The sequence below is a fragment of the Microtus oregoni genome, unplaced genomic scaffold, assembly GCF_018167655.1.
Source record: "Microtus oregoni isolate MIOR12 unplaced genomic scaffold, Mior012 000029F_ref0000214, whole genome shotgun sequence".
Classification (NCBI taxonomy): Eukaryota; Metazoa; Chordata; class Mammalia; order Rodentia; family Cricetidae; genus Microtus; species Microtus oregoni.
The window spans coordinates 2,387,693-2,406,357 of record NW_024543088.1 but is presented as its reverse complement, the minus strand read 5'-3'; the positions used below and the strand labels follow the sequence as shown (position 1 = coordinate 2,406,357).

Here is an 18,665-nt window from a genome sequence, read left to right as displayed (position 1 = left end):
TAGTATAGAAAAATATGTTCTGTTGTGCATGCATACACGTTTGTGTGTGTGTGTGTACAGAGGCCAGAGGTCAATGTCAGGTGTCTTTCTTAACCACTCTCGACTTTATTTCATGAGGCAAAGTCCCTCCCTGTACCTGGAGCCCCAGGGGAGACTGGGTGGCAGTGAGCCCCAGGAATTCTCCTGTGTCTGGCCCTATAGCACTGGGGTTACAAGTGTATGTCTGATGGGTGCTGAGGATCAAACTCATATCCTCTTGATTGCACCCCAAGAATTTTTTTGACTGAGTGACCGCTTTAGTCTCCCAAATACTTTCTTTAGAATATCAATGAATGATTCAATTTCCTTATAAAATTAATCAAAACATTATTTTAGCTGTTCTAGCCAACTGGGTATAATAAGTCTATGGATTTTAAAAAGTCGATCTGCTACAGCTCTTGAAATAGCACTACGGACTCTCTAGATACACCTCCTAATTTTTCTTTCAGAAACAGAAAATTTAATTACTCAACAGATTTCTATAAATTAGTTGTAAAAATAATCATCTTCTTCGAACTAAGCGAGAAAATCTAAAGGAGTTCTGACATCCCCGGGACACAGAGGATACGGCGATGCTAGTGGGATCTCGAAAAACCAAAAAAAAAAAAAAAAAAAGAGAGAGAGAGAGAAGCATCACAGAGATGTGTGTGTCCTTACTCCACACGGTGAGCATGGCGGAGGCGTTGACAGAGGCCCCGGTGTTTGCTGCATAGCAGGTGTAGTTGCCGGCATCCTGGATGAAGACGGGGGCTATCCTCAGCCCCCCAGATTCCAGCAGCATGAACCTAGGAATCCGGACAGAGCCACTGGCCAGAATGAGGTTTCCTGAGGAGGAGAGGAGAACAGGGGATCGTGAGAGGCACAGTGCACAGCAGTCGGCAGGGAAGGAGGGAGAGGGTGGAGCTGTTGGCAAGATGATAATCCGAGCAAAGTGAACATTCTATGTAAAATAGCTGAAGCATTTTCCCCATCATTGGCAAGGATGCTGAACCCCAGGAACATCCTGGTTGCCCAGTACTGTGAGGTCTTGTTAAGCAGACTCTGGTCTGTGTATGGATCCTTTTCTTCGGATGACCACTTCTCATGATTACTTCATATCTAGGGCTTACTATCTCCCGGAGCCCCTGTGGGCGTATGTAAAGGAGAGCCACATTTACACAGTTACTACTGCTCTGTCATTGCCACTGACTTTCTGAAGTTTTTTGTTTTTTTTAATTGTATGTGTGTAAGGCAGTGGTTCTCAACCTTCCTTCCCTCATGTTGGGGTGACCCTCCCAACAACAAAATTATTTTTATCGCTACTTCATAACTGCAATGTTCCTACTGTTATGAATCATAACCTAAACGTCTGTGTTTTCTGATGGTATTAGGTGACCCTCATGAAAGATTTGTTCCCAAGGGGTTGAGACCCACAGGTTGAGAACCACTGGTTTATAAGGTGTCTGTATGGTTGTGTGGATATACAAGTTTATATGTACATGGTGTGAACGTATATAGAGGCTGACCTTTTTTATTTTTTAAAGACAGGGTTTATGGCTGGGAACTAGGGTTTACCGAATGGTCTAGACTGTCTGCCTCCCCTTTGTCAGGATGATGGGTGCATAGTTTTTTACATGGGTACTGGTGACTAAAAGCATATCTTCATGCTGTGTCACAGACATTTTACTAGCCAAACCATTTCTCCAGTCCCCAAGTTTTCCAGAAGCCCAGGGTCACCTGTCTTATTCACACTGCACCCTGGCATCTAGCCCCTGGTGAAGACATTCAATATATGGCATTCGGTCTCCACTGAGGGAATGAATAAGAAAATGCAGCCAACATCCCAGTGTTTTCCACACCAGCCATGTCCACGCGGCTGCAGAGCCACCTGCCTCTCTTCCACGTGATGGCGGGTTTGGGAGCCCCAGACACCTCACACCTCAGGACAGCTGTCATCCCGTCAGTCACCGTGGTGTCCACTGGACGCTGGGTGAAGGCAGGAGCAATATCTGTAGGGAGAAGTTAACAGTGAACTGTGGCTCGGCTCTGAGAAGCCTGCCTGGGAATCTGCGCGGGTCTTGCAGTACCAATCAGAGGCAAAGGTACTATGTGGAAAAACAGTAGTCATTCTGGAGTGGTTCCTGCCCTGTGCCACTAGGAATCACCCGTCCTTGCTTAGCGTCTAAAGGGAAGTGGATACCTTTCCCCAAGCCCAAGGATCCAGGAAGGGTGTTTATCTACAGAAACCACCTGGCTTTGTCCTTTAGGTGACAGACTGTATCAAGGATGGGATGACACATCCACACTTCCCAGGGACATTCTGAAAGCTGACACACAGATCTAAGAACCCCTGTCCCATGCGGTGGCTCATTTTTGTTCATGGGGAAAGGGCTTCACAGTCCCAAGCAAGAGGAAGGAGACAGGCGTATACTGGAATAAAACGCAGCCAGTGTTCCAGTGTTCTCCAGATCAGTCACACAACTGCACAGCTCCTGCCTCTCTTCCACATGATGGAGAGGTGGTGGGGTAGGGGATGTCCATATACCTCCCATACACTCCCATTCACTCCTGCAAGGTTACGCCCTCTGTGCTATGGAGCATCGACTATCAGGCCCTTCATAGAGAAACAAATAGACAGCAAACAAACTCAAACTACCTGGTCAGTCTGCATCAGAACACCCTGGCCATAGCTGCAAGGAGGGTTCCAAATAATACTAATGGGTATGAACTCAGTTTCTGGCTTAAACACCCAATATTATTGCAGCTGCCTGGAGCAGGATGGGTTTCTGGTGCTCTGCTGTGGAGGGCAAGTGTGGCTGCCAGATAGGGTCAGGGACAGTGACCTTCCAGATTTGCCCAAATACACGTGTGCATTTTAAGGACTTATCTGTCTCTTCACATGCCTTAGGGAGCCACTGGTCCCATGTGTGCGCACACACCCACACGCCCGCCCCCCACCCCCACGGCCACACTCCCCATGGTTCTCACATCTGCAATATCAGCTCTTTGCCTCCAAAAAAGGGCAAACTTGAAAGGTGCAATTCCATAGCCACTAAATTCTACTTCATTTCAGAAGAACAATGTTACGGCTGTGGGAGATTAGAAAGCAAACCCGCAGATACAGTGAGAACCTGTACTTTTATTTTATTTTTCAAAGACAGGGTGCCAAGGTATTTCTGCTAATGGGATAATAAAAGAAACCCACAAAAGAACTATAATTGTTCAATAAAACTAAAGTAGAGAATGAATATTTTTTAAACGGAAGAAAAAGATCAAAAGGAAAAGATTAGGAGCGAGCTATATACTGGATAGTCTTTCTCATTCTGTCCAGGGGGAGGGACAGAATTTTTTTTGCTCATTTAAAAAGGAAGATTTTTTTCCTTAAAATAAAGAGCAAGGCCCACAGGCTTGCCTAGGTCATGGTTCTCCTTAGCTCAGCCCTCATCATAGGCTTCTGTCCCTTCATCATCCCAGGGGCCGACAGGACGCTCCCCCGCTGTGTACTGGGGCAGAGTGGGCAGCTCTGACCCGAAGGCTGGCCATGCTCATATGTGTTACTCACTGGTCACATCCAGGTAGGTGTTAGTCTGGATCTCTCCTCCTTCATTACTGGCAAAGCACTGGAAGATTCCAGAGTCTTCTGGACTCAGCTTCTGGATGTGCAGGCCTCCGCTGGGTAGCACTTTGTACCTCGGGTTCTGGAGCTTGCTCACGGGGACAGCATCTTTGTACCATTGGAGGGTGGGAAGAGGAACCCCTGAAGAGGAATAGAGGGAAACATTACACCCCAGGAGATCTCTGTAGGAGGGTAAAGGCGAAAAGGCTTCAGAGGCCCATATGGCAGCTTTCTCACGCTATAGCGGGTTAGGGACACTTCCCTCGCCTCACATGGAGAAACCCATACTACGAGTTCTAAAGAGGAAGAAGGAATCAGCAAGGGCCACGGCCCCCAGGTTTGTATTCATTTAGAAAGATTTCAACTGTGATTGCCCTTGAGTTTAGGCAGAGTTGATAGTTCTGATTTGTCCTGGCTAGGAAGGCTAGTCCAGGGTCGTTGGCAGTTTCTATAGTGGATTGACTGACGCCGTGAATGTGGGTGACACTGTCCCATGGGCTGGGAGCCAGAACTGAAATAAAAGGAGAAAGTAAGCCAGGCGGTGGTAGCACATGCCTTTAATCCCAGCACTCGAGATCTCTGTGAGTTTGAGAGAGGCAGGTGGATCTCTGTGGGTTCAAGGCCAGCCTGGTCTACAGAGTGAGTTATGGGACAGAAAAAAAAAAAAGAGTTGAGTACCAGCATCCATCTCTCTCTGCTTCCTGACTGTGGATGTCATGTGACCATGGTGCTCCTTGTGCCCTGCACCCCCTTACCTGCCACGATGGACTGTACCCCCACACTGAGAGCCAGAGTACTGGTCAGGTACTTAGACACAGCCATGAAACAAGTCACTAATACAACGGGAAAGTTTAGAACATGACCTCAAAGGCTGTGACGATTTGGCAGGTTGGCCTGGAAAACTCCCGCCATGCACATGGCAGGGGCTCTGGATAGCGTGAGCACTCGTGATCACAACCAACAGCAAAGCTGTGGGCCATGAGGAGTCTTCGATGAGCCCACGGTTGTCAGTGACCTCAAGGCAAGTCTAGACTGCTGGGGGAGTGACTTCAAAGCCCTGGAGAGGCCCTGATTAAAGGGGGTGGGGACATCTGAGAGAATGCATGTCCACCTAGGAGACACTGAAAAGGTTGCTTTGTCCCTAAGACCCACATGAGTACAGAAAGAAGGGGTGCACAAGGCCCTGCACTTGTACCCCAAGGTACATGGCAGGGTGCTAGACTAGAAGGACTAGGGAACCAGACAGACTCAGACTTCAGAGTCCTGCCTAGTTTCCCCTTCCTTGTGTGTTATATCCCAGTGAGACACAAGGCCTGGTTTTCGTGGTGGACATTAAGACAGGCTCACAAGGGCCATCACCTGGGTGGTAGATGGAGGGGACTACTGTCAGCCTAAGCGCCCAGTGAGGACTTCTGAAGCCTCTATGGCAGTGGTCAATTCACATAGCTCAGGGCTGATAACTATGGCTCTGCATTGTCTGGGGGCAGCCCAGTCCTGAGCAGGGAACCCTTGGGCCCTCTGCCAGCAGCTTCTGTGCAGGGCTAGATTCCCTGGGGGATCTCTCTGACCTTCCTGGAGTCCAAGAGGACCACAACCACCCAGAGTGAACTAAGTGTGCAAAGAGGATCCATGGAGAATCCATGCAAACCACAGGATGTAGTAATATCATTCTGTAGTAATATGAGCGGTGGGGCTGCATCCCCAGCACCCGGGCCACCTGCTAGCTTATGCCCGAAATAACAACACACAAATTGTATTCATTTAAACACTGCTTGGCCCATTTCTATCTAGCCTCTTCCAGGCTAATTCTCACATATTAATTTAGCCCATTTCTAATCATCTGTGTAACACCGCTAGGTGCGCTTACCAGGAAGATTCTAGCCTACGTAAATCCTGGGTCGGAGCTTCATCGCATGTGCCTCAGAGAGCAGAGCTATTGCGTGTCTGCCTGGGAGAGGGGAGCATGGTGTCTCTCTCTGAGCTCACTTCCTCTTCCTCCCAGCATTCTGTTCTGTTTACTCCTCCCACCTATGTTTTAACCTATCAGGGCCAAGCAGTTTCTTTATTGCTTAACCAATGAAATCAACAGATTGATATATGACACTCCCACATCAACAGGATGTAACAAAGTCCAGAAAACATTGGGCATAGAAACCTGATGAGACACACTAAGATTTAGTTCTAGAATTTAAGTGCTTTTGTTCCTTAATTTCCCTAAATACATTTTTTTGTTGGTTTTGAGCCAAAAAAAAAAACCCACAAAAATACCCTTGCTATGTAGGCCAGGTTGGCCTTGAACTCTTGACCTTTTTGTTTCAGGCTCCTGAATGCTGGGATTACAGGCCTGTGCCTCCAGGCCTGGCACCATAAAATGGATTGAAGTTTTAAATCTCATTTTAAAATCTCATTTTGCTGAGCTCCTCTAAGGCTTACTCAGACCCCTGACTCAGTCTTGGTGTACGTGGGTGTAGACGGTCCATTTGGATGACTAGAGCTGATGGTGGGAGCATTTCCAGACGATGTGTTCTCGGGCAGTTCTTCCCCTTAATTACGTTTCCTGTCACCTCTCATTAAATCAGGACAACTTTTAAAAATCCATTTCAAGGTAAAAGCATATGCAATTCACGTAAGATCTCATAATGGTGATTACATGATGTTGCTCTCATGGGGAACCCCTCCCCACTCCCCATGCAGTTTGCTCCATTGCCAGAGTTAGCTGGAAATCACATGACCTCAGAGGAATGTAGGAGGGCCCCACTCGATACACAGTTACAAGTCTATGCCTAACAGTCCCCCCCCCAGAAATTCAGCAAGAAGAGAGAGGCCCCCTGTCAGAGAAAGAATGTCAGAATTGCCACTTACTGAAAAATAATAGTTACTACATGGGAGGATGGGAGGGTTTCTACTGGGGGGCATTTTGTGTCAGATGGGAACCCTATGCCCTGCAGTAGTGGAGAATGTGCTTATTTCTGAAATAGAAATGGCGCCCAGCTTCTTGTGCGCAGAGCTAAGCTTCAGGGGCTGCTGTGGCATGAGGAGGAGAACGAGGCCACACAAGAGAAGGCTCTCCACTCAACATCTGTGCCCTTCCTCTCTCAGCCTCCTCCGTGGCTGCGCGAATGGAGTTGGAGCTGAGGAGAACGGAAACACAGCGTGTTTAGGAGTGGCCGTGATGAGGGGACCAGGAGTGGGAACCGGAGGCTTCAGGCCCTTTGGCCGGCAAAGACCAGGTCTGACCTAAGCCACTGGAAGGGACTCCTGGTCAGAGATGACTCTGCGTTCACCAAGAACTGAAGGGTGGGGCGGATATGGTTGGACACAGGTGTGGCCTGCTCTCCTGCTCTCGAGGGTAGCCGAGCGTCATAGCAGGCGCATGTGCCGAGGTCATTGGCTGGTCTTGGACTGTTCTGTACCGTCCCATGACCCCAGTATTTGGTGAGCAGGTTCTATATGCCAGATACCTGGTGACAATTTTCCAAATCCTGTCTTGTTACTCCTGGAAGCTCTGAGCATAATATTTAACTGTGCTTTCTCTGAAGCCAGGTTCCAATAGTCAATAGTGTATAGAGAGAGATCACGTGCCTCTTAGGAAACTGCTAGCATGAAAGCTAAACCAGTCTGGTCTTTTCTTTTCTTTTTTTGGATGAGGTGCCTTTAAAGCTCATTAGCGAGCCAGAGACAGCGGGAGCACTTGCCCCCTGCTTCCTGAGCTAGCTGCGGACACCTGCTTGTCCAGGTGCTCTCGGTTCGTCCTATGGCTGGAAAGTCACGGGCAATGATCAGCTACCTGACTGAACCTCAGAAAAGGAGGGAGTCTCCAGCCCCAGGACATACATTAGATAAAAGCTTTTCATCCTGAACCAATTGGATAGGGAATTTAGGGCATCTTTTTTCCTGCCTTTTCTATAGGCTGAGGCTAGACTTTGCAAGGTCATAAAATGAACTGCTTCCCTCTCCCTACTAGGGGTCTCCAGCGCTCTCATTTATGAAGCAAGGGCCATTGTTTCTCACCAAAGCAAGGTTTCCTTCCCAGCGCTGAGTGAGTGGGGGACACTGCTTATCCAGGTCCAAACAGACAGGAAAAGAGCCTTTTCATCTATATGCGTCTCGGTAATGGATTGCCTTGTAAAGCCCGTGTCATGTGTGTGTGCGTGCGTGCGTGCGTGTGTGTGTGAACATGGGGGCAGGAAGTTATCTGTAACTTCCTGTGTAACCACACAGTAAAGTCACGGACAGGGTAATGGGTACAATGAGCCACAGGAAGGAGGGACAATGACGTGTGGAACAGGAGAGCTGCCTCAGAGCTGAAAGGACAGAAAGGCAGGAAAAGTTCCCATCCCAAAAAAATAAACCATCATGATAGGGCCCTGGCACGTGACTTAGCAGGCAGAGTGCTTGTCTCGTATGCAGGAGTCTCTTGAGTGCCATCCCCGGCACTGCATAAATCAGGTGTGGTGGCTCATACCTAGACTCACGGCACTTGAGAGCTGAGAGGTGGACGTGGGCTGACCAGGTACTCAAGGTCATCCTGGGCTACGCAGCAAGTTTGAGGCCAGGCTAGGTTATATAAGATTCTATCTCAAAAAATTAATTAATTAATTGTCTAATTAATTAACTAATATTAAAAGCACCCTCCTTTTCTGTAGGTTGCATGGATGTGGCGCCCAGTCCTTATCACCTGGTGGATAGAGAGAGGTCTTTTGAGAGCCACGGTCTTAGGCCCATATACTCTGGGGAACCCAGTTACTGAGGGGAGCTACAGGATCTGCTTATTCCGCTGTCTTTGGGGCAGACTAAAGGAAAGGCCTTTTTTTCTCATCTTCCTTCTTCTGGAGCCCTAGATTGAGCTACAGACATGGAAGCAAGAGCTGCACAATGGCGACTTCCTTCAGCTAAGTCACAGGCTAGCTATTGAGCCCTAGGGTCCAGTGTCCCCAGCCTTGATGGTCACTGTCCTCCCAGAAGGATTTAAAGACTCCCCCGCCCGGGAAATTCCCATCCGGTACTCCCATACTCACCCATGGCTCGACATGGGATGTCCACAGTTTCTTCCACTTCTCCTAAAATCCGACTCTCGGGCTCAGCAGTGAAATATGGTGGCTCTTTAAACAAGGAAAAGAAAATGGCCCCTAAGTAAAGGAGTGCTTTTGTCTGAAATGTCCTCCCTGGGCACACGTTTGAACTCTTGATCCCCAGACGGTGGAACGGTGGTGGAAGGTTGTGGTACTTTTAAGAGGTGGGGCCCTACTGGAGGAAGTGAGTCCCTGAGGATGGGCCTTGAGGCTTTGTAGCCAGACCCCACTTTCCGCTTATTCTTTGCTTCCAGAGTGTGGATGCCGTGAACATCCAGCCCAGCCTGCTGCTCTGGCCACCGTGCCTTCCATGCCTGTGAGCATTTCTTCCCCATCACGATGGACCACATCCTTTTGGACCTGCGAGACAATAGTCAACCCTTCCTCCTTTCAGCTGCCTTTGTCAGGACGTTTAATCATAACAGCAAAAAAGTGACTTACACAAAAAGGATGTCAAGGACCACAGTGGTTTCTGTTTGTCTGTTTCTGTCTGTCTGTCTCTCTCTCGTGTGTGTGCGTGTGTGTGTGTGCGTGTATGTGCATGCGCAGGCCAGAGGTCAATGTCAGGTGTCTTCTTCAACGGTTCCTCTCTTTATTTTTTGAGACAGGGTCTTCACTCAGTCTGAAGTGCACCCACTTTAGCTAGACTAGGATCCTCGTGTCTTACCTTCCTCCACCCCGTCACGAAGATCACAGGTGTGCACTGCCATGCCTGGCTTTTTATTTGAGTGCTGGGGGCCTTAACTCAGGCCCTCAGAATGTGCGGCAAGTACTTTATGGACCAAGTCATCTCCCCAGTTCCAAATCTGAGATCTTACATGTTTTTTTTTTTTTCTAAACACGTCATCACCAGTCACCACCACACTCACAAACTCAAATTTGGGGAGCAGCAGACAAAGGCGATTAATATTCTAAGGTTCCAGAAAGCAAATTACCACTCAGGGTGATGGCTACTTCTCAGTTTGTGGGCTTGAAATCACGGCATATCTTAATTCACGTTTTAGAAAGGGCATCCAAAGAGCTTCGTAAAGGTATATTTACAGCACAGTACTTTATAGGCGTGTTCGTTTCCATCTCTAAACTAAACACCAATGCGAAGCATGTTAAATAGCCCATAACAAGGGGCCAGGCCCATAGCAAGGAGAGTGCAGCCTAGTATTTTTGTTTTTAAGTCTTAGCAGTTCTCCGCCAAAACATAAATTTAACATGTCGATGGAATGCAAAACAGTGGTGGTGAAGGGGTGGCGGAGGGGTGGGAGTATGGGTCCAGAGACTCTCATCCATCCTTAACAGGGAGGGAAACTCCCGAGCAGTTCTGTTCTGTAGACGCTCCCCTTGCGTGGGCCACAGGAAACAGCGGCTGTATCAGACAATGGTTTCCTGGGACCGTAAATTCCAATATTTTCTGCAGTTTATTCAGCAGAATTCAGCAGAGGCATGGCCGGGCTCAGGGGCATTAAGGCAGCAGAGGTACTTCATTATCACGGTGACAAAGGCTCTTGTGTTCACTTTCTGCGTGATAATTAATTTCTAGAGACATCTTCTTTTCATTGTAATAGTGTTAAATGTGGATAATAAGGCTTGGCGTGCCTCCTGTATTGACCACTTCTTAAAAAAATCGGGTGGGACCTAAAGTGTGTGTGTGTAGGGGGGTGGAGATGAAAACATACCAGTTCAAAGGAAAAAAAGGACTAAAGGCTTCTGAATGGGCAGAACGTGGGTATCAACTCTGCAATTACTTGGACCTCTTGAGCAGAAACATCTGCCTCAGCTACTCACTTGCACAGTGGAGACGGCTGTGGATTCACTAGGCGGGAGCAGAACCCTCCAATATGGGGGTCTTGTGTGTATAGACCGGACTTGGAGGCACGCTGCTAATATTTAAAGCCTTCGCTTTCCTAGCTGGTCTTCGCGAGCACACACATATTCCCCGCTCAGCCGTGTCTCTCTAATCAATACTAATGCTAGCAGCGCTATTTATGTTCCAGCACCATAGCGGTGCAGTCTGTCAAGGACCTTACGCACAGGTCACGGCCCATATTCATCAGTGGATGCTAAAGTCAATAGCTACCATCCTGGTCCTGATTAAAGGCATGCGAGGGCAAAGGGGGGAAATTACGTTAAATATCAACATTTGCTCATGATTAATTACAGTTTCCATTCCCTCAGTCAAACATCCTATTTTTAGGTAACGGTGAAGTTCCAAGCCAAAAATACAGAAAAAGTTCATGTATCCTTTCCTGGGTTTACCCGTGGAACTCTGTCCTCATAGGATAACAACTACAATCATCTTCATCAAAACGACTTTCCCAAGAGACGCTCCTACGCCTATTGACATTCCCTAGTAGAGGGAGGAGGCAGGTAAGGTCATTAGACCCCCCCTTAACTGAGACTTCAGCCACTCCTTCCGGCACCTCCTAGCCATCTGCATGTAATTCTGCCCCAGCTGAACAGGGCCTCCTGGTTGTGGGAGGCGCTAGAGTACAGAGAGTGTGGAAAGTTCATTGAAGTGGGGACTCCATCTGTGTGGTGGTAGGGGCCTTGTCATCCACGCTAGAATGCTTTTTGGTGAGGTGGCTACTTTTGGGGCAACCATGGTCCTGTAAGTGACCTCTCACCCATGCCTTGAATGTAATCCCTGTAGACTTGTAAACTCACTGGTTCATAAAGCTAGACCTCATCCTGGTATCTGCCTTGAAGTATAGATCTTGCTTAAGTCTTCCTAGGTCTAGATCAACAATCACCCCACTGGTAACGCCTTCCTAAACTAAGTCTGATCACCTCCAGGCTGTCACTCATGTGATCAACAGATTTGATCTTCACTGCCCCTTCAGGCTTCTGCTTGTGTGTTCATGCACATGTGTTTAGTCCCATGCAGGGTCATGTGTCTATACTGCACTGGAATGCAGAATGGTCCTTCATCCTGAAGATGCTCTCCACCCCTAACCCCTGTGTCTGGTCCAGGGCCAACCCCCTACTTTTGTTAGACTTTCATTTCAAGAATGTTATGTGAACAGTTATGCTGCATGAAGTGGCTGTCTTCCCGCCATGTAATTCCCTCAGGATGTGTCCAAGAGGACACACTTGAGAACATACATATACCAGTCCCATGGATGCCCAGCACCTCCAAGGCCACAGTGCCTTCTCCAGTGTGGTGGTTTGAATGAGAATTCCCCCTCCCTATGAGCTCATGCATTTGAATACTTGATCCCCATTTGATGGCACCGTTTGGGAAGAATTAGGAGGTGTGTTTTCATTAGACAAGGTGAGTCACTGAGGGCTGACTTTGTGATGTGGGAGGGTCTTCTGTCTATGTGTTACTTTCATTGATTAATAAAGAAACTGCCTTGGCCTTTTGATAGGACAGCAGCTTAGATAGGCGGAGTAGACTGAACAGATGCTGGGAGAAAGATAGCAGAGTCAGTCAGATGCCATGATGCTCTAATCTAAGATGGACGTAGGTTAGGATCTTTCCCAGTAAGCCACCACCTCGTGGCGCTATACAGATTTAATAGAAATGGGTTAATTAAGATGTGAGAGTTAGCCAAGAAGAGGCTAGATATAATGGGACAGGCAGTGTTTAAATGAATACAGTTTCCATGTAATTATTTCGGGTAAAGCTAGCCGGGGTGGCCGGGAGCCAGGCAGGATGGAAAAAAGGGCCCGTGCTCCTCTCAGGTGATGGGAAGCAGCCTGCTGCTCTTTTACAACTTTGAGGTTTCCAAAGTCTTCATCACCTCCAATTAGTTTCTCTGTCTCATGTTTTTGGATTAGGATGTAAGCTTTCAGCTACTCCTCCAGTGCCATGCCTATCTACCTGCCACCATACTCCCTGTCAATGACCTCACCCTTTGAAATTGCAAATCTCCCCAGTAAACTCTCTTTTATAAGTTGCCTTGGTCATGGTGTCTTTTCACGGTAATGGAAAATTTACCCAGAAATCCAGATGTCATTTATACTATCTGCTTCCTAGGACTGTGCAGTGGCACCTGGCTGAGGATGGAGACAAAGAATCTATGCAGTGTCCCTGGGGGCGGGCTACCTGAGGGGGTGCACCTCACCTCCAGCAGAAGCCAGGCAGCTGTGGTGCATACCTCACAGCTGGGCAGATGTGCTCCCCCACTTTACAGCACCTCCTTCATGAACGTGGGAAAGGCACCAGGAAACTGGGACCCTTCGGGGCAGCCTGGTGCACCCTGTTCCTGGAAGCCTGCCAGGTAGGTGAGGCGACAGGCCAGGAGGGGGCTCACAAGGGTCCTCTCCTACCCGTGACTGCTGGTTTCCACAAAGTCTGCAGGGAGGGCAGAGTGGGGCATTTACTAGGCCTGCAGCTGTGAGGACTTCCAACTGAGCCACACAGGGACACTCTGAGGACAGTCATTTAAAGCACATGCTTTTTTACCACTTCATCTTCCAAGGGCACTGGGCAAGCCTATGTCTTGGCAAATGGGAGACTTTTTGAGAGTGAGTGCCAGCTGGCACAGGTCAGTACTGGGCATTAACTATTGATAAACCTGGGATTGAAATGGACACTTCTGTCCTCAGAGATAGGATAAAGGCATCAGAAGAGTCTCATGCCCTGCATGAGCCCAGAGTCAAGACAAAGCCAACAGGGGCTTAGTGTCCTACAGACAGCCCAACTGCAGTAATCAGAACCAGAGTTAGGGTCCTCCCTACATAGCCGCAAACTGGGACCTTGGATGAATTCTTCTACTCCAGCTCAACAGGGGCTTGAAGCACAGGTTCTGGCTTGCAGAGCCAGTCCCAGTAGAGGTGGTCAATGCATACCCAGGCTGTGTTGTACAGCCCTTGGGCTTGGTAGTGAATTCAGTCTGCATTCCAGGCTTGTTAGTACATTTCCCATATTGGCTTCCCCTCCCTCTAGGAGGCCCAGTTCCTGTACTATTCTGTCTTTGGCTTCAGTCACTGTACACATTGGGTGCCTTGTCCACGGTAGTGGGCAGGAAGAACGGTCTCTAGGGATAGCTACACCAGATCCCCTGGAACCTATACATTCTGTATGTGACATGATGAGCTCTGCAGAGGGGATGAAGGTCATCAATCTTAACATGGGAAGAGTGGGAGAGCAGGGTTAGCTGAGTGGCCAGGTCTAATGGCATGAGCCCTTATGCTGGAGAACTTTCTCTGTGAGGAATCAGGAGAGGCAAGAGGCCCGGCGAAGATTTAAGATGGAAGGAATGGAGGAAGAGAGGAGAAAAAAAAATGGGAAGGGTGAGGAGTAGAGAGGGAGGGGAAGGAAAAGAGAAAGGAGAAAGACAGATGGTAGCAAGGGGGATGGGTAAGGGAAGGGTAGGTGGGGGTGAAGGAGGAATCAAGGGGAGAGGGAAGAAGAAGAGAGAGGAACTAGACACTTTTATGTAGGGACATAAACACCGATTAGGTGCTCGGTGTCGGCTGCAGAATGGCTGCTCATCTGAGACACTGTATTCTAAAACAGAGTATCTGGATTTCGGAGAGGTCTGTATACAGGGAATTGGGATAGTTTTACAAGAAACACACAGGTCCTCTGTAATGGTCTCTCTGGTGGTCAGTCTTCATCATCAGCTTTAGAATCACCATGGAGACACACCTCTGGGAGTGTCTATGAGGATGCTTCCAGAAAGGTTTAACTGAGGAGGGATGCACAGCCCCTCCCTACATGGGCGGCACCATTCCCTAGGCTGGACTAGATAAAAAGAAGAAAGTAAGCACCAGCATCCATCTCTCTCTCCTTCCTGACTGTGGATGGCATGTGACCAGCTCCTCACACTCCTGCCACCATGCCTTCCCCGCCATGGTAGACTGACTGTTCCTCAGAATTGTGAGCGAAAGAAATACCCCCTTCCTTAAGTTACTGCTGTCAGGTTTTTTTTTTTTTTTTAAATCACAACAATGAGAACAGTCACTAATGCAATCACTCTCCACTCCTAGTACCTGGGTGGGTGTGAAGGAGCTCTGTGGACACTGGAGGGTGCGGTGGGCACAGACCAGCTATGGTTCCTGCAGGACATGCTGAATCTGTCAGTCATGAGGGAAAGATGTACAAGTATCCCCACAGTGATCCAAGGTGCTATAACTGGTAAGAGCCATTGCTCTGGTTTCATTTCTATTACTGTAATAAAATAGCCCAACAAAAAGCACCTTCGGGGAGACTGGGTCCATGTGAGCTCACAGTGCCAGGCTGCAGTCCACCACAGCAGGAAGAACAGGTGGCAGAGACTAAAGACAGCCAGTTGTATCTCATCTGCAGTCAAGACCAGAAACCGTGATTGCATGCGTGCTTGGTACTTGGCTTGCTTTCTCCACAGTCCAGGGCTCAACGTCAAGGAACAGTACTGGCCACTTTCAGGATGGGTCTTCCTACATCAATTAATTTGATTAAGGCAGTCCCTTGCAGACATGCCCACAGGCCCACCTGCACTAGACGGTCCCTCACTGACACTCCTTCCAGGGGCTCCTAGCTTGGGTCACATTGACAATAAGAGGTAACTATCACGGTCGCCATCCTTTATTTATCCTGAAGAAAGCACCGATGCTTCCATGGATGTCAAGAGCACCCTGGCTCTTAGTGTGGAACGAGTGTGATGTGTGCACTCACTAAAGTGATGTGTGCACTCATTAGTGTGACGTGCACACTGTAGTAGCAGCACCATGCAGCATATACCATGACAGAGCATGCCAACGGCACATGAAGTCATCCTTTCAGCTCTTCTGCAGTGATCTTACTCCATTGCCTCTGGGCTAGTAGCCTTATCTAGTGGCCCACACCAAGGATTGGGACCAAAGTCAACAACACCAACGACTCCCATTAAACTTGGTTAAAAGTGCAGCCAGAAGCGAGCCCTAAAGCCTACACTTAGGCCTCCCTGTCACATACCTTGCTACCATGTGCCAATTGCTACAGAGTGTAGCTGAGACTCTTACAGTGATGTCTGGGAGGTTCTCAAGGGACACCCAGTCTCAATGACAGGTAAGCTTGCCAGAAACTGAAGAGTGGACATCCAAGGTCAGCCACAGGCAGTTGCTCAGAGCTGGAGTGGACACAGCCAAGTCTAGGGTTTGCTTCCACCAAAGTTGGCCATGGTCAATCCCTGGTCTAGAGCGGCACTGGCTGCGCACAGCACAGTAGAGCCCACAGGCCTCCAGCAGAATCGGGGGTAGGGCTTTTCTTTGATAGCCTCACCAGTGTTTCCCACCCACCATGGCAGGCAAATTTGGTTTCTATTCCCAGAAGATGCCACCAAGGAGAAGCTGGTGGTTCAGTGGGAAGTTGTGCACCACAGGGAGGCAGGGGCCATGTGACACAGCAGCCTCTGAGCATCAGAGCAGTGGTGTGGTGTCTCTCCAGCTAGGTCAGGAGTAGAAGAGGTCAGGCATAGGGACAGCACAGCAGGACAACTAAGCAGTGAGGAGGTAGGGGACAGGGCTCCGGGACCTGCAGGGTGGGCACCAGGCACCTCCAGGGATCAGAGCTTGGATTCCTGTTTAGACCACAGAAATTGAGCAATCCAAGTAGAAGCTGACAGGCAGCGTAAACAGCCGCCACCGCCGCCTGTCTCGTCTCATCAGTGTGAGACACACGTAATTGGAAGGCGATTCCTTTTTGCTCTCATTCATCTGCATGCTCATATCAATAGCTCTCTCCCCAGTTCTGCTGGTGACAGACTGGGAGATTGGTCACACTTCCCCAGGATCCCTCCCCGATGGGGCGACCAGGCTTGGGGACAATCTCTGAGCCCTTTGAATCAGCAGAGATACTTTCTTCAGGGTTTCTCCAGTGTGACCCAACTACAAAGTTCCACCTGTCACAACTTCTAAACAAAAGGGGCTTCAAGTCAACCTTTTTGAGATAGGAAGCCTTGAGGCTGACGGGCGACTCTGGGGTAAGCTTGCCGCAAGAGCACGGGGGCCTGAGCTTGCACCCTTGGCATACACGTAAAAAGATGGGCATGCTATTGTGCCCCTATAACTCTAGCACTGGCGAATGGAGTAGGAAGAGACAGAAGGATCCCTGGAGCCTGATGGACAGCCAGTCTAGATGAATTGCTGAGATAAGGTTCAATGAGAGACCCTGCCTCAAAGCACAAGGCAGATGGGCTGGAGGTGGCTCAGGGGTTAAGAGCGTGTTAACTAACACACCAGGGTTCAGTCCCAAGCACCCACATCAGGAGGCTCACACTTGTCTTTGACTCCAGATCTAGGGGATCTGACACACTCCTCAGACTTATGCAGGCAGGTTTACACACACACACACACACACACACACACACACACACACACACACCTATTTTTTTTAATCTCAAAAATGGGTTTGAGGGTGATTGAGAAAGATAGTCAATGTCAGCACATATGAACATGTGCACACACATACACACATATAAACACAGAAGAGTGGAAGTGTGTTCCTGTACCTTTATAAGTCATAACGTGAGTTATGATGAGTGCTGAGCACAGAAACCCATTCTGCGATGAATTCGAGATCAAACTTAGGATGATAGATTTAAATACTTGAGGAGGGAATGGTGACGGAGACAAACATTTGAGTTTATAGGGAGATAAATTTTCTCTCTTGTTTAAATTACCTTAAAATGTTTTTTAACACAATACAGTCCTGTCTGCCAGAGATTTACACATCACAAATTTTAATTTTGGTTCGATCTATAATGCGCCGTGCTCAGACGGCCATAGATCAACCTCGATGGAGGTCTCTGCTGAGGACGGATGTCATCTCCACATCCATATCTAGCACTGGCAGCTGGAGCAGAGCTCAGATGCTTGGGTGGGATCAGCAGTGATTGGTGACTCTGGTCCGTGGCTCAGGTTCTCTGATCATTCCAGGACCGCTTCTGGAGGGGGCTGACAGGCTGCATTTAGCAGAGTCACTCTCTAAAGCACGAAGCCCTCTCCTGATGTCTAACAAACACGAGGATGCTCAGGGCAACGGCCTTCTATGCAACGCTCCTCAATGCTTGCTAATTCCACCGGAACCTAGCTGCTTTTTCTTTTCATATTTTGCAAAATGGCAAACCGCAAAATGTATTACTGAAAGAGCAATTGTTCGGAGAGTTTTTTTTTTCTCTCTCCATTTTCAACCCCTTTCATTTCAGATAGGAGACGGACTGAAGCGGCCTTTGAGGTACCCTCCATCAGCAGTGACTTCCACTGAGGAGTGCGGGTCACCAGGACCGCAGCTGCAGACATTTTAAGAACAGACTGGTGACTGTGCAGGAAGCTGGGAAAATAAAATGTGGGTACTTGCCTCCCACTGTAATGTGCCATGTCATAATCTAGTGATAAGCTTACAAATCCCTCAGCCACAGCCCGTCATGCGTCATGCTTCCATGGCTCTGATCTCCCAGTATTTAGAGAGAGGCCACTCCGGTGCATTTTGCTTCACCTTTGGCCTGTTTTAAAAACAAACAAACAAACAAACAAACTATTTCTGTTCTTATCTTTCAGTTTGACCAAAGATAACAGCCAGTACTTTCCATTTCCTTCGGAGTCAAGGCTGCATGGGCTGACTTCTGAGTACAGACCAAGAGTCAGGGAGACTTAGGGAGAAGTTTGGGGCAAGAGAAAGGCCAGGAGATGCAGGCAATGTCTGCAGTGAGGACTTAGCTCTATCTCCACCCTCAAGTTTTATGGTGGGAAATGGTTATGGTTTGAGCATGGAATGTCCTCAATAGGCTCCCATGTTGCAGTGTTTGGTCCCCAGCTGGTGGCGCCATTTTGGGCTACATTGGAACTTTCGGTGGAGTTTGGTTATAGGGCACAGACCTTCAAGGGTTATAATCTAGCTGGAACTTGGGTCAAGCTCTTAGGGCCTTCAAGGCCCACTGTCACAGATAGACCCAAACCATCCACCATGTCTTCCTCATCACAGTGGACGGCATGCCTTGACACTGTAAACCAAAGTTAGGTCTGTCCTGTCCTGAGTTGTTTCTGTCATACATTCTGTT

The 18,665-nt window shown here is 48.6% G+C and overlaps 1 protein-coding gene across 1 annotated transcript in view; it reads right to left on the bottom strand.

Moving 5' to 3' along the window:
• Positions 1–18,665, bottom strand: part of LOC121465135 (protein sidekick-1-like) — a 955,042-nt gene that overhangs the window by 247,355 nt on the left and 689,022 nt on the right. The window contains exons 8-11 of the mRNA XM_041678320.1: positions 8,653–8,736; positions 3,581–3,775; positions 1,911–2,027; positions 697–864 (exon numbers count right to left, since the gene is read on the bottom strand). Coding sequence (XP_041534254.1) covers positions 697–864; positions 1,911–2,027; positions 3,581–3,775; positions 8,653–8,736 — 564 coding nt within the window. The remainder of the gene's footprint in view (positions 1–696; positions 865–1,910; positions 2,028–3,580; positions 3,776–8,652; positions 8,737–18,665) is intronic.